This window comes from Vicia villosa, unplaced genomic scaffold (genome assembly GCF_029867415.1).
Source record: "Vicia villosa cultivar HV-30 ecotype Madison, WI unplaced genomic scaffold, Vvil1.0 ctg.003272F_1_1, whole genome shotgun sequence".
Lineage (NCBI taxonomy): Eukaryota > Viridiplantae > Streptophyta > Magnoliopsida > Fabales > Fabaceae > Vicia > Vicia villosa.
In genome coordinates this window covers 109,281-123,124 of record NW_026706160.1, presented here as the reverse complement: position 1 = coordinate 123,124, position 13,844 = coordinate 109,281, and the positions used below count along the sequence as shown (strand labels likewise).

The 13,844-nt window shown below is 35.7% G+C and overlaps 2 protein-coding genes across 2 annotated transcripts; one reads left to right on the top strand and one right to left on the bottom strand.

Moving 5' to 3' along the window:
• Positions 1–3,543: 3,543 nt before the first annotated feature.
• On the bottom strand, positions 3,544–5,600 carry LOC131640687 (heat shock cognate 70 kDa protein-like). Its single transcript, XM_058911070.1, has 2 exons — positions 5,381–5,600; positions 3,544–5,186 (listed from the first exon to the last, which is right to left on the bottom strand). The coding sequence occupies exons 1-2, from the start codon at positions 5,598–5,600 to the stop codon at positions 3,553–3,555; spliced, it is 1,854 nt and encodes a 617-aa protein (XP_058767053.1). The 3' UTR covers positions 3,544–3,552.
• Positions 5,601–11,453: 5,853 nt separating this feature from the next.
• On the top strand, positions 11,454–13,497 carry LOC131640690 (heat shock cognate 70 kDa protein-like). The gene is made up of 2 exons (XM_058911074.1): positions 11,454–11,673; positions 11,861–13,497. The coding sequence occupies exons 1-2, from the start codon at positions 11,454–11,456 to the stop codon at positions 13,495–13,497; spliced, it is 1,857 nt and encodes a 618-aa protein (XP_058767057.1).
• Positions 13,498–13,844: the final 347 nt, after the last annotated feature.

Sequence of the window (13,844 nt, the reverse complement as noted above, 5' to 3'; positions counted from 1 at the left end):
TAGGACATTATGCTTTAATGTTTCAAAACCCTTCACATTCAAAACACCGAGTACCCCTTTCATCATTTGGTTTATCTTCACTCTTACCTTTTTGTTCTCGAGACTAATGTTAGACCTCTTGTCTTGGAAATTTGTCCTCCACTTTTTTCAAGATGCTTCAAGGAATTAATTAAATTTTTTCTAAGAAGAGATATAGCACATGACAAGCTCTCTTCTTTATCATCTTGAATTCCTTCTTCCTTAGTGTTAGAAACAAAGGATATACCTTTGTTCTTCTTTTTCATCCCTGACATTGATGGATGTCTCAAATGTCTGTAAGGAACCAATGAGTTCATCGACCTTAATGTGGCTCAAGTCTGAGCTTCATAAATAGTAGTCACTTTCATATCAAACCTCTTAGGCAACAATCTGAGAATTTTTCTGGCAAGCTTTTCTTCAGACATATTTTCTGGCAAACTTTTCCAAGAACTTCATCATCTTCAACATTAGTTCAATCAACTTTTGGTTTCAATTTGGTTGTGCCATCTTTAGAAGTAACCACTGGATGTTTTCATCCTTTTATCACAGCTTTCCATGCTTTGTTACACGTGGATTTGAGAAAAACAATCATCATTGACTTCCAATAATCATAGTTGGTGTCATCCAAAACAAGTGGTTTGTTGACTAATCCATCATCTTTAATTGTATTCATTAGAGTAGAATTTATCTTCCCTGGAGCTCACTCAACATGCTAGGGTTCCTGCTCTAATGCCAATTGAATTTTATTCCTTAAGGGACAAATGTCAAACTTTATGTTAGAACAACTGGTCCAACAAGTTACTCCAATATCAAAGTAACACTTATACAATAAGATGGATCAAATAAGTAGTAAATAACATAATCAATTGGGAACCCAGTTCGATGAAACCTACACTTTTGTATGGAGGGATGACTTCCAACCCAAGAAAGAAAATTCACTATTAGTAGCTTAGAACATTTAGTCTTACAAGCAACAACAAACCCTATGTTGTCCAATGCCTTTTCCTAACACTACATAATGACTTTCTATTTAGTTCTCCACCTCACTTTCTCTCAAACACTAACCCTAAGTGTTTGGAGTTTCAATCACTAAACCCTATTGATCAACCTCAATCTCAATTATGAGTGATGTTGAATCTTACAACTAAACTAGAAAAGCCAACAATTATGCCAAGTAACTGAAACATAGTGTGGTGTACATAAAATAAGGACTCTTTAGAATCCTAAAAACTATTGATCTTCAATGATCCATGTTTTAAAGTTAGGAAATAGCTCCTTATATAGCATAATGATTATGGGCTTTTCCTTATAGACATTTGATTTGATTTTGTGCAGAATTGAAGCACAATATGTTGAGTATTATTTGTTCTTTAAATCTCTCGTATAAGATATGGTTTGTTTCAATTTAAATTCAAATTTAAGTCTGAATTATTCTTCATTCAACTGTCAAAAAAATTGCCTAATTATATTGTTAAACAATAACAATAAAATCTGTAACAAATCTTCTATAGATAATTCTCAAAAACACAACAGTCAGGCGTGTTGAGCAAAAGCCCAGAGTTCATACCACATGCTGAGACATCGTGTCCATCATGTGTCCCTTATGCAATTCCATACAACTTAGCAAGCTAGATTAACTTGAACACTTAAAACACTTCTCCAAGTTGTTGTTTTGTAAAATTCAGCGAATTCAAAGGACCAATTCACAAAGAAATTTAGTGTTATCCAAAAGTGTAACGCCTGAGGCCAAAAAGGGAGGGAGTGGTTGTCGGGGCACGGGGAAAGACAATGAGCGGCTCTTGGAAGCTTGTGGGAAAAAAATATGATTCACACCGGAATGAGCGGGAAAATGAATATGCACGGGAATGAGACTGCATGGTTGAAGGAAATCTAATAAGATGCATCTTATTTTCGGTAGCCTAATAAATAAGAGCTCCATAGTTAAGCGTGCTTGACTTGGAGTAGTATTTGGATGGGTGATCTTCTAGGAAGTTTCCCGGAGAGCGTGTGAGTGAGGACAAAGCATGCTAAAGAGACTTGTGTTGCTTTGTGGGGTAAGTCGGTAATCCTGAAAGTAGTCTAGGACGTTATAAAAAGCGCCTCATCGTGCTGTGATGCAAGTCTCACTGCACCACAAATACATCGCAGACGTGAGAATTCCATAATCAAATCCTTGGTTTTCTTCACAAATTTCACTAAGTCTTTGTTCTTTTCCTGCATTGCCTTTTTACTCAATTCTTCACACTTTTACATGCCTTTTGGTCATTAAACATCCGAATTCATCTGAATTTCCTCAAAAAAATTACGTAATGATGACGATTATGATTAGGACGGAAATTCTCCTATTCTTGCCATAGCTTTTGAAGCTTTGTAAAATAAGATTAAATAAAAGAATCACCTTGCTACTAAGTGCAAATTTCTTCTTGAATGTCTGAGATTCCGAAGGCATCTCCTTGGTAAAAATGATGCTTCAATTCACTCCATGTTTCATGTTTCAGTTGCACTTTCCAACCAAAAAATGCTTTGAGCAATCTCTAATTCAACATAATTGTTGATCCAGACACGATGCTTCAAGACACAAACATTGTGTTGCACCTATCATAAGCGATGAAATTGTGAACTTCATCATGTGGTCGAGGGAATGCACCATTGATGAAGTGTAATTTGTTCTTGAACCTTAAAGTCCTGGAACATGGCTAAGAATGATAAGTGTTGCTAATGAGTGGTGAAGAAACTAGAACCAAATCTTGATATTCATTTGACTGCATGAAGTCGGGGTTTGGAGTATCAATATGGAGATCCTTGTTAGCATTAGAGGACCCGCCATTAATTGGTTATGGATGTAGTCTACTTAAAGATAAATCGAGTCGGAAATATTGACTAACATGAAGAATTATCACTTCACTTTTTTCACTCAATGTATGAAACCAACAAATTAGTTTATTCCCTTTGCATTGCTTAAACATTTCATGCATATACAAGCAGAAGGTCAAGGCAAGCATATATGGATTTTATTGAGTGAATAGTTAAGAGATTCTTTAACCATCTAAATGTGAACAGGTGAAGATATGCTTCTCAATCATATTTAAAGATAAGTCAAGACAACTATTTTTGTAGAGATTTTAAATTTGCACAGGTCCATGTTAACGAACAAACTGGCACTCAATTGGTGCTATATTTTAATGAATTCCTACTGGATGACATATTTCAGAGTTTAACATTTATATTTTTCCACTTAAATCCTTTTCACAGTCAATTATGCAGAACCATCGGAAAACACACTTAAGGTTTTCCAAGAACCAAAAACCAGAAAATACCACCAACAAGAAGTAACTAAAACTCAAACATCATGTGTTTAGAAAGTAACTAAAATTCTAAGTAAGGTTTTCCAAGATGCTACTAAAACTAGAAAACAAGACAAAATAGAAACAATCAAGTAAAATGTTCAATGCAAGTATTATCATAAACTGGAATACTATAAGAGATCAACAATCAACCTAAAGATATCACTTGAAATATTAAAGAAAAATACGACTAGCCAGTCATGGCTACAAGGTGTTTCAACATGCTCTCCAGCTTCTTTAGATGATCCTCAAGAACATCTATTTCATTCGTTTTGTTACTCCCTTCAATAAAATTTGTGGCCACCGTAATTGCATTATTAATCTTCTCACTTTCTTGAGGGGAGAGCTTTAAATTAACATCCTTCTTTAAAGCATTCTTCATATTATAAACACATTTATCCAATGCATTCATTACCTTGGCCTTTTTTAAGAATTTCTTATCTTCAGCATTGTATCTTTCAGCTTCTTCAATCATTTTTTTAATTTCGACGGCTGACAACCTTTCTTTATTGGTTATGGTGATCTCATTTGTATTGCCTGTAGATACTTCCTTAGCGGAAACAGTTAGGACACCGTTTTCATCAATATCAAAGCATACATCTAAGGGCTGACCCCGAGGAGCACCTGGAAGACAAGAAAGACTGAACTCACCAAGTAGATTGTTGTCTGTGGCTCTTGCTCTCTCACCTTCATAAACCTTAATCGGGGCAATGCATTGGTTATCTTTAGCTGTAGTATACCTTCTAGACTTTTTGACAGGTATGGTAGTGTTCCTAGGAATCACCACACTCATGACATGATCAATGTCTGCTGAGATACCAAGTGATAATGGGGTAACATCTCGCAGCACCAAGTTTGGGACATTCTTAAAGCCTTCGCTCAAAATGGCAGCCTGGACAGCCGCACCATAAGCAACAGCCTCATCCGGATTTATACCCTTGCACAAATCTTTTCCGTTGAAAAAGTCTTGCAACAGTTCTTGCACTTTGGGAATCCTAGATGAGCCACCCACAAGAACAACATCATCTATATCACCATTGCAGATCTTTGAGTCGCTCAGACAACTATCAACAATTTTCATACATTCATTAAAGAGATCCATATTAATTTCCTCAAACTTGGCACGAGTTATTGATGAAGAGAAGTCAATTCCATTAAATAAAGAATCAAGCTCAATTGTGGTTACAAAGGTAAATGAGAGTATCCGTTTTGCTCTTTCGCAAGCAGTTCTCAACCTCCTTAAGGCTCTTGGGTTAAGGCTAATGTCCACTTTATGTTTTTTCTTGAACTCTTCTACAAAATGGTTCACCATTCTATTATCAAAATCCTCTCCTCCGAGATGAGTGTCTCCGGCAGTGGCTTTTACTTCAAAGACATCACCTTTAATTGTGAGGATAGACACATCAAAAGTCCCACCACCAAGGTCAAACACAAAAATATTTCTTTTTCCATCACAATTTCTTCTCTTATCAAGACCATATGCAATTGCAGCAGCTGTAGGTTCATTGATTATCCGAATAACATTAAGGCCTGCAATGGCGCCAGCATCTATGGTGGCTTTTCGCTGAGAGTCATTGAAGTAAGCCGGCACAGTAACAACAGCATTCTTGACGGGCGACTCCAGATATGCCTCTGCAACTTCCCGCATCTTTGAAAGAATCATGGATGATATTTCCTCGGCACAAAATTCCTTCTGCTGACCCTTATATTTAACGGTAATCATGGGTTTGTCATTGACACCCGCAATGACCTTGAATGGCCACAACAATATATCTTTTCCAACAAGTGAATCACTAAACTTCCTACCAATTAATCTTTTAGCATCTGAAAAGAGAAACACAGTTTATTCTTATCAATAATTTGTCCAACTTAAATAGCAATTGCATAATACCCTAACCCTACTGACAAGAACACCAAGAATACAACATCGACAATATAACTAATGATGATGCCGACGCTATTTAAAATTATAATAATAACATGAAGTACATGAAGTGGTAGAGAGAATAGAAGTATACCAAACACAGTGTTTTGTGGGTTAGATGCAACCTGATTCTTAGCAGCATCACCGATCAACCTTTGATCATCATTGAAAGCAACAACAGAAGGTGTAGTTCGGTTGCCTTGGTCATTATGAATAATCTCAACTCTATTATGATCATCAAGCCACACAGCAACACAAGAATAGGTTGTTCCTAGGTCTATTCCCACTGCACGTCCTACGTATTTTTCAGCCATCGTCTTCCAACTAAAAGAAACAAAAAGAAGCTAAAAACAGTGCGTGATATTCTCACAAGAAGTAAAATAGCGCTCGAAAACCCTTTCTTAAATAGGAGAGATGGTACTGTTTCACAAGGAGTATATATATATCATACCAAGCCCAACTCAAGATAAATTTAAAAAACGGATCTAAAATCTTTTATATGTTTATAATTTTATTTAATATTATAATTATAATTAAAATATTTAAATCAAAACTTTTGTTATAAATATTAAAATCGAAATCTAAAAGTTTCATAAAACACATATATTTTCTCTACTGTTTCTTCCCCTGCCAGTTATATATAAAAGCAAGATGATTCACATGTATGCTTTATTCCAATATGCTTTATTCCAGTATTCTACTAAATAGCATACTCCAATATTCCACTAAATATATATGACGATGGACATGTTTTGTATTGCCGACTGTTGTGTTTTATTCCAGTATGTTATGTTTTCATAGTAAGAATTTGTTTAAAATTCAGTTTTAAGATTTGATATAGGTAAATTATTTTCTTAGTTTTGTTCTTCATGAATATATTTTTGTTTGTGTGTGAGCCTAACATAATATCAATTATTAATAACTTTTATTTCTAGATAAAAAATTCTTTCGATATCTTCCAATTAAGAGAAATGGAAAATATCTCTTCTTCCATTGGGGTAGGACAGGCTGTGGTTGGTGCATACCTATAATAATATTCTCTTTGTTCCAACTCAACAGAGCCTGTTTCACATGAACTAAATCATACAAACCTGGCTTCTTAGAGAAATATGCCTGATATCATAAAGGATGTATATTTTATTGGCCTTCATGCTCAAGGAACCTGGCCGAGATAACAAATATCTACTAGACACTAGAGCTCAGCCTCTGTACTTTTACTTGGATCATAGACCACATAAACCATGAAGTACCCATTAGGTTGATCATTATTCCATCAACTCAATCATCTAAGATATGTTTTCTAGAACTAAAAATCTTAGAAATATAGCCCAGATGCATCTTCCAAATCAAGAGTAGGTTCCAAACATATGTGTTCATTACACATTTGTTTAGTACCCAGAGCGTCTGTTATTCAATAGTGATCTCCACACCTGTTGATATGATACTATAACATCTGATTGGATACCAGTTCCCTTATCATAGAGCACAAAGATGAGTTTGATTCTGACTTCATTATTGCTCCTCGATAATCAAAACATTCCTTGATGACCTTCACAAACTCCAATAATAGTCCAAACCTTAGTTATACTAGCAACAACAAAACTCAAAGTCTTTTTCAAGAGTTTGAAAGACTCTTATAAAGACCAAAATAAATGGCTCTAATCATTAGAAGGCTTCAGGTTTACCTCAGATACCATGCAACGTAATCATACACCAGGCTTCTCAACAGCCTTTAGACACAACGCAATACTCCTTGCACACATCACACCAGGTGTCAGTGTATCAACATTGAAAGCAATCCTTGAAGTCATATACTCTGATGTATGTGGTCAAATCCAGGTGGATTTGAATGGAGGTAACAAATACTTTGTTACATTCATAGATGATATCAGTCGAAAACTGTGGACTTACCTGATCAAGAAGAAAAGTGAGGTGATCGGGGTATTTGTCAAGTTTAAATCTATGGTAGAAAGACAAAGTGGTCGAAAGCTCAAAGTTTTGAGGACTGATGATGGTAGGGAATATGTGTTGAAAGACTTCGACATGTTATGTGAGAAAGAAGGGATTATGCATGAGGTAGTGCCACCTTACACTCTACAACAGAATGGAACTGCAGAAAGAAATAATCGAACCATCATGAATACAGGAGGAGTATGTTGAAAGGCAAGCATTTACCTAAATAATTTTGGGGTGAAGTTGTGTCGACGACAACATACATATTGAATAGATGTCCGACGAAGAAGGTAGAAGGGATTACGTCAGAAGGATGTTGGTTGGGTGTGAAGCCTAGCTTGAGTCATCTGAAGGTATTTGATATATAGCACATAGACATTTGCCAGATCAGTTGCGAAGAAAACTCGATGACAAGTCGAGTCAGATGATCCTAATAGGATATCATTCAACTAGAGGTTACAAGTTTTTTGACCCAGTGAATAAGCAAGTAGTGATCAGCAGGGACGTGATCATAGATGAGCTTAAATAATAGGGTTGGACTAAGAATGTCAAGAAGGATTCAGTGCAAATCTTTTGTGTAGAATCAGCAACTGAAGTCGAAAGAGAAGAAGTTCAACAAGAAGAAGTCAAAGTTGATGCAGGCCCAAGAAGACCTCAAAGAATAAGACATATGCCTGCAAGGTCGCAAGAATGTGTGGTTACATCAGATGATATGGTCAATGACGGAGGTGATCTTCTACATTACGCTTTCTACGCAAATGCCCAACCCGTCAATGTAGCTGAGGCATTGAAGGATTTGAAGTGGGTGAAAGCTATGAATGAAGAAGTGAAGTCCATCAAAGATAACAGACTTGGTCACTTGTCGAACTTCCTCAAGGCAAGAAGGAAATTGATGTGACATGGGTATACAAGGTGAAGTATAATCCCAAAGGTGAAGTGACTCGACTTCGATGAAGTTTTTGCACCTATTTCCAGGATCGAAACAATCAGGTTGGTTGTTGGTCTGGCGAACATGAACAATTGGCACATGTGCCATATGGGTGTTAAATGTGAGTTCCTGAATGGACCCTTAGACAAAGAAGTCTATGTTGTACAACCAAATGGGTTTGTGAAACATGGCGAAGAGATAAAGGTGTACATGTTGCATAAAGCCCTGTATGGACTAAAGCAAGCTCCAAGAGCTTGGAATAAGAAGATCGAAAATTTCCAAAGGGAGAAGAAAATTGTTAAGTGCACAACTGAGCATGGAGTATATGCAAGAAGAATCAAGAGTCAATTGCTTGTACTATGTCTCTATGTCGATGACTTGTTGATAACAGGTAACTGCAAGAAAGAGAACGAAGACTTCAGAGGTGATCTTAGCAAAGAATTTGAAATGTCAGATATGGGCGACATTTTATATTTCCTTGGCATCGAATTCTACAAGAGTAGTAGAGTCTTGATGATGCATCAAAGAAAATATGCAAGTGAAATTCTCAAGAGATTTGAGATGGAAGAATAAAACTCGACTTTGACACCTGCAGAACCAAGACTACAACTATCGAAAGATACAGATGAAGATAATATCGACCCAACCTAATACAAAAGACTTATTGGGTCACTAAGATACCTTTGTCAGGTTTGACTTAGAATACAATGTAGGTTTGGTTAGTAGATTCATGCAGAAGCCAAAGGTATCACACCTAGCAGCAGCGAAGAGGATATTGAGGTATCTAAAAGGAACGCTCAACCATGGCATTTAATTTCCTGCAGCTGGTAAAGGAAAAGAATGCAAGTTAGTGGAGTACACTGATTCAAGTTGGTGTAGTGATGATGAGGATCGAAAATCCACAGCAAGATATGTGTTTATTCTAGGTGGTACACCAGTTGCTTGGAGTTCGAGAAAGGAACGAATAGTGGCATTATCATCATGCGAGTCAGAGTACATAGCTGCTTCTATTTGTGCATGTCAAGCAACATGGATGGTGAACTTGGTCGAAGAGATAACAATTAAAGAACATGGAGAAATTACCATGAAGATCGACAACATGTCAGCTATCAACCTGGCGAAAACCCTGATAGCACATGATCGAAGCAAGCATATTGAAATGAGGTTCCATTATCTTCAAGAGTAGGTAGCAGATGGAAAGATGAAGTTGGAACACTGCAGAGCTGAGAATTAGATTGCAAATATCATGACAAAAGGAGCGTCGGTTGAAATATTCAAAAGACTATGAGCTTTGATGAATGTAAATAGCTTAGACACAATGAATAAGGTGGTGTGTTAAATTGTAATTCATAAATTTCTTTTCTTCTTTAAATTTCTTTTCTTTTCATCGTTATTGTGATAGAAATTCATCATAAATTTTGGTGGATTTCCAACAATGAAGACATGACTGAGATAAAAACTAATATGACTGCTCGAATAAATTAGTTCATGGAGGTCATAGAGAATATGGCTCGAGGACAAGAAGAACTAAGGGAGGTTGTTCAAAGGCCCGCTGTTGTGGGAAACCCTGGCCAAACCTTTGGTAGTGTGCCTCTTGCTGGTACTGGTTTTGTTCCTCCCCCTGTTACTGGTACTAGTTTCGTACCCCTTGCTACTGGTTTTATACCTCTTGCTGGTACCGGTTTCGTACCCCCTATGGTCTTTTCATTGGATTCGAAAGTACCAGATATAATTCAAGGGGTGGCATCTTGAATCCTCCAATACAAGTGAGAAAGTTGATAAGATGATTGTGGGTCTTGGAACGCAAGAATCCATTGTAAGCCCAATTTTTTTAAACCATTAAGCCTAAATCGACGGAAGAATGGTTGCTACATTTTATTCTTTTTCTACATTTGTTATTTTCATTTTCATCATATGCCTTTATAATTAATGTTATGTAATTGTAAATTTTGAAATATGATGAATATTAATCAGAATTTCTCTTCTTGAATTCTTATCCTCTCTCTTAATTTCTTTTTCTTTTTTTTATCATCACCGCTATAGTTCGGTTCGGGGATCAGTTCTGGCATCAAGTTGGTCAAATCTCCTCCAGATCGTAGTTGCGGGGGATCGAACTGTGATTCTCCCTATCAAGTCCAGCGCCAGACCAACTAACGATTAGTTTCCTCTCACTTAATTTCTTTGGAGCCTACTCACAGTCAAAGAGCTCAATTTGTTAATCACCTTAAGTATTCGGCCAGGTGCATCATATTCAGATTTTGGGGTATAAGTTTTGTATAGATATGTCATAATATTTGTAGCATTTAAGTACGTTTTATTCTATTTAAGTATATTTTTTTATAAATTAATGTGTAATTAAAGAATTGATTTTATTTTATAATATATCAATTCATTGTTTATATCCAATTCTTAAAATCCAATTGAATATATATATTTATTTAAATATTATATTCTTTTGATTTTAAAATTTAAGTTTATTCTATAAAATATATAAATAGTGTCAATAAAGTTTGAGATGTGTTGAATATTTTACACATACATTCTACATCTTTTTAAATAGGGATGTTTGTGGTGCGATTTGAATATGTTTTTAAGTAAAAACTCATCCAATTAAAAGATAAATTTATTTCTAGTTCGGTTTGATTTTACATGATCAATTAAAAAAATAGATTCGATTCAATTTTATAAGGTTTAATTTAAATCGATTTTGGGATATTCGAATTATAAATTTTTTTTTTGTTACTAAGATTATAAAAATGCTAATAAATCATAGATTTGATCTAATATATAATAAAGTGAGGATACTCAATCATGGTAAATATTAAAAATAAATAGATTAAACTAAACTAATAAATAAAATTTTAAAAACAAGTATCCTCTAATAATAACGGTTGAATCGATTTTTAAAAATCAATCTGAAATCCAATCCAAATCGAAGGATTTTTATAAAATAACATCCAATAATATTTTAATTTTTGTGATTTTTAGTTTTTTTAAATTAATATAAAACTTTGATTTAAATTGATTTGAATCTGAAAACCCTAATTTTAAATGTATCATTAGTTAGACTTAGGGCATGATCATAACCCGTTTGTTGGCCTGATAAATATTTCTATTCCTATTATACCCCTTGTGAAAATATCACGCAAACTTTATCGCTCCAGTTCAATTTTTTCCGTCTTTCCTATTTAAGCGCTAGAATAAAACCTAACCTTATATACTCTCCTTGTGAAAATCTCACGCACACTTTTCAGCTTCTTTTTGTTTTTCTTTTAGTTGAAAGACAATGGCTAAAAAATACGAAGGACGTGCAGTAGGAATAGACCTTGGAACGACGTATTCTTGTGTTGCTGTGTGGCTTGATGATCAAAATAGAGTTGAGATTATTCCTAATGACCAAGGCAACCGAACCACTCCTTCTGTTGTTGCTTTCAACGATGATCAAAGGTTGATCGGTGATGCTGCTAAGAATCAGGTTGCATCTAACACACAAAACACTGTGTTCGGTATACTTCTCTTTTCTCTACCACTTCATGTACTTATTATTATTATTAGTGATATTGTCGATGTTGCATTCTCGGTGTTCTTGTTAGTTAGGATGAAACCTTTTACTTAAAACTTGGTTATTATGCAATTGCTATTTTAGTTGGACAGATTGATGATAAGAATAAACTGTGTTTCTGTCTTTTTCAGATACTAAGAGGTTAATTGGTAGGAAGTTTAGTGATTCGGTTGTTAGAAAAGATATATTGTTGTGGCCATTTAAGGTCATCGCGGGTGCCAATAACAAACCCATGATTACCCTTAAGTATAAGGGTCAACAGAAGCAATTTTGTGCTGAGGAAATATCATCCATGATTCTTTCAAAGATGCGAGAAGTTGCAGAGGCATATCTGGAGTCGCCGGTCAAGAATGCTGTTGTTACTGTGCCTGCTTACTTCAATGATTCTCAGCGAAAAGCCACCATAGATGCTGGCGCCATTGCAGGCCTTAATGTTATTCAGATAATCAACGAACCTACTGCTGCTGCGATTGCATATGGTCTTGATAGGAGAAGAAATTATGATGGTAAAAGAAATATTTTTGTATTTGACCTTGGTGGTGGGACTTTTGATGTGTCTATCCTCACAATTAAAGGTGATGTCTTTGAAGTAAAAGCCACTGCCGGAGACACTCACCTCGGAGGAGAGGACTTTGATAACAGAATGGTGAACCATTTTGTAGAAGAGTTCCAGAAAAAACATAAAGTGGACATTAGTCTTAACCCAAGAGCCTTAAGGAGGTTGAGAACTGCTTGCGAAAGAGCAAAAAGGATACTCTCATTCGCCTTTGTAACCACAATTGAGCTTGATTCTTTAGTTAATGGAATTGACTTCTATTCCTCAATAACTCGTGCCAAGTTTGAGGAAATTAATATGGATCTCTTTAATGAATGTATGAATATTGTTGATAGTTGTTTGAGCGACTCAACGATCTGCAATGGTGATATAGATGATGTTGTTCTTGTGGGTGGCTCCTCTAGGATTCCCAAAGTGCAAGAACTGTTGCAAGACTTTTTCAAGGGAAAACATTTGTGCAAGGGTATAAATCCAGATGAGGCTGTTGCTTATGGTGCGGCTGTCCAGGCTGCTATTTTGAGTAAAGGCTTTAAGAATGTCCCAAACTTGGTGCTGCGAGATGTTACCCCATTATCACTTGGTGTCGAAGCAGAGATTGATGGTATCATGAGTGTGGTGATTCCTAGGAACACTAGCATACCTGTCAAAATGTCTAAAAGATATGAAACACGTGTAGATAACCAGTGCATTGCCGCGATTAAGGTTTATGAAGGTGAGAGAGCAAAAGCCACAGACAACAATCTGCTTGGTAAGTTCAGTCTTTCTTGTATTCCAGGTGCTCCTCGGGGTCAGCCCTTAGATGTATGCTTTGTCATAGATGAAAATGGTGTTCTAACTGTTTCCGCTGAGGAAGTATCTACAGGCAATACAAATGAGATCACCATAATCAATGACAACGAAAGGTTGTCAGCCGTCGAAATTAAGAAAATGATTGAAGAAGCTGAAAGATACAATGCTGAAGATAAGAAATTCTTAAAGAAGGCCATGCTAATGAGTGCATTGGATAAATGTGTTTATAATATGAAGAATGCTTTAAAGAAGGATGTTAATTTGAAGCTATCCCCTCAAGAAAGTGAGAAGATTAATAATGCAATTACGGTGGCCACAAATTTAATTGAAGGGAGTAACAAAACGAATGAAATAGATGTTCTTGAGGATCATTTGAAAGAGCTGGAGAGCTTGTTGAAAAACCTGGAAGCCATGAATGGCTAGATTTCAAGTTACATCTTTAGGTTGATTGTTATGATAATGTTTGCATTGAACGTTTATTGAACATTTTATTATTGTTTCTGTTTAAATAGTTGTCCTTCCTAATTTTTTAAATATGATTGAGAAGCATATATTCACCTCTTCACCTTTGCATGCTTAACTAAAGAAGAATAACATTTAGATTGTTAAAAAGTCTCTTAGACATTCACTCAATAAAGTCCTATATGCTTACCTTGACCTTCTGCTTGTAAATGAATGAAATGTTTAAGCAATGCAAAGGGAGTAAACTAATTTGTTGGCTTCATACATTGAGTGAAAGTGAAGTGATAATTCTTCATTTAGTATATATA

Bases quoted from the DNA above. Each gene is read 5' to 3' on its own strand.
- LOC131640687 (XM_058911070.1), bottom strand. From the start codon at position 5,600: ATGGCTGAAAAATACGTAGGACGTGCAGTGGGAATAGACCTAGGAACA. The intron at 5,187-5,380 runs GTATACTTCTAT...TTCTCTTTTCAG, and splicing joins CCCACAAAACACTGTGTTTG to ATGCTAAAAGATTAATTGGT.
- LOC131640690 (XM_058911074.1), top strand. From the start codon at position 11,454: ATGGCTAAAAAATACGAAGGACGTGCAGTAGGAATAGACCTTGGAACG. The intron at 11,674-11,860 runs GTATACTTCTCT...TGTCTTTTTCAG, and splicing joins CACACAAAACACTGTGTTCG to ATACTAAGAGGTTAATTGGT.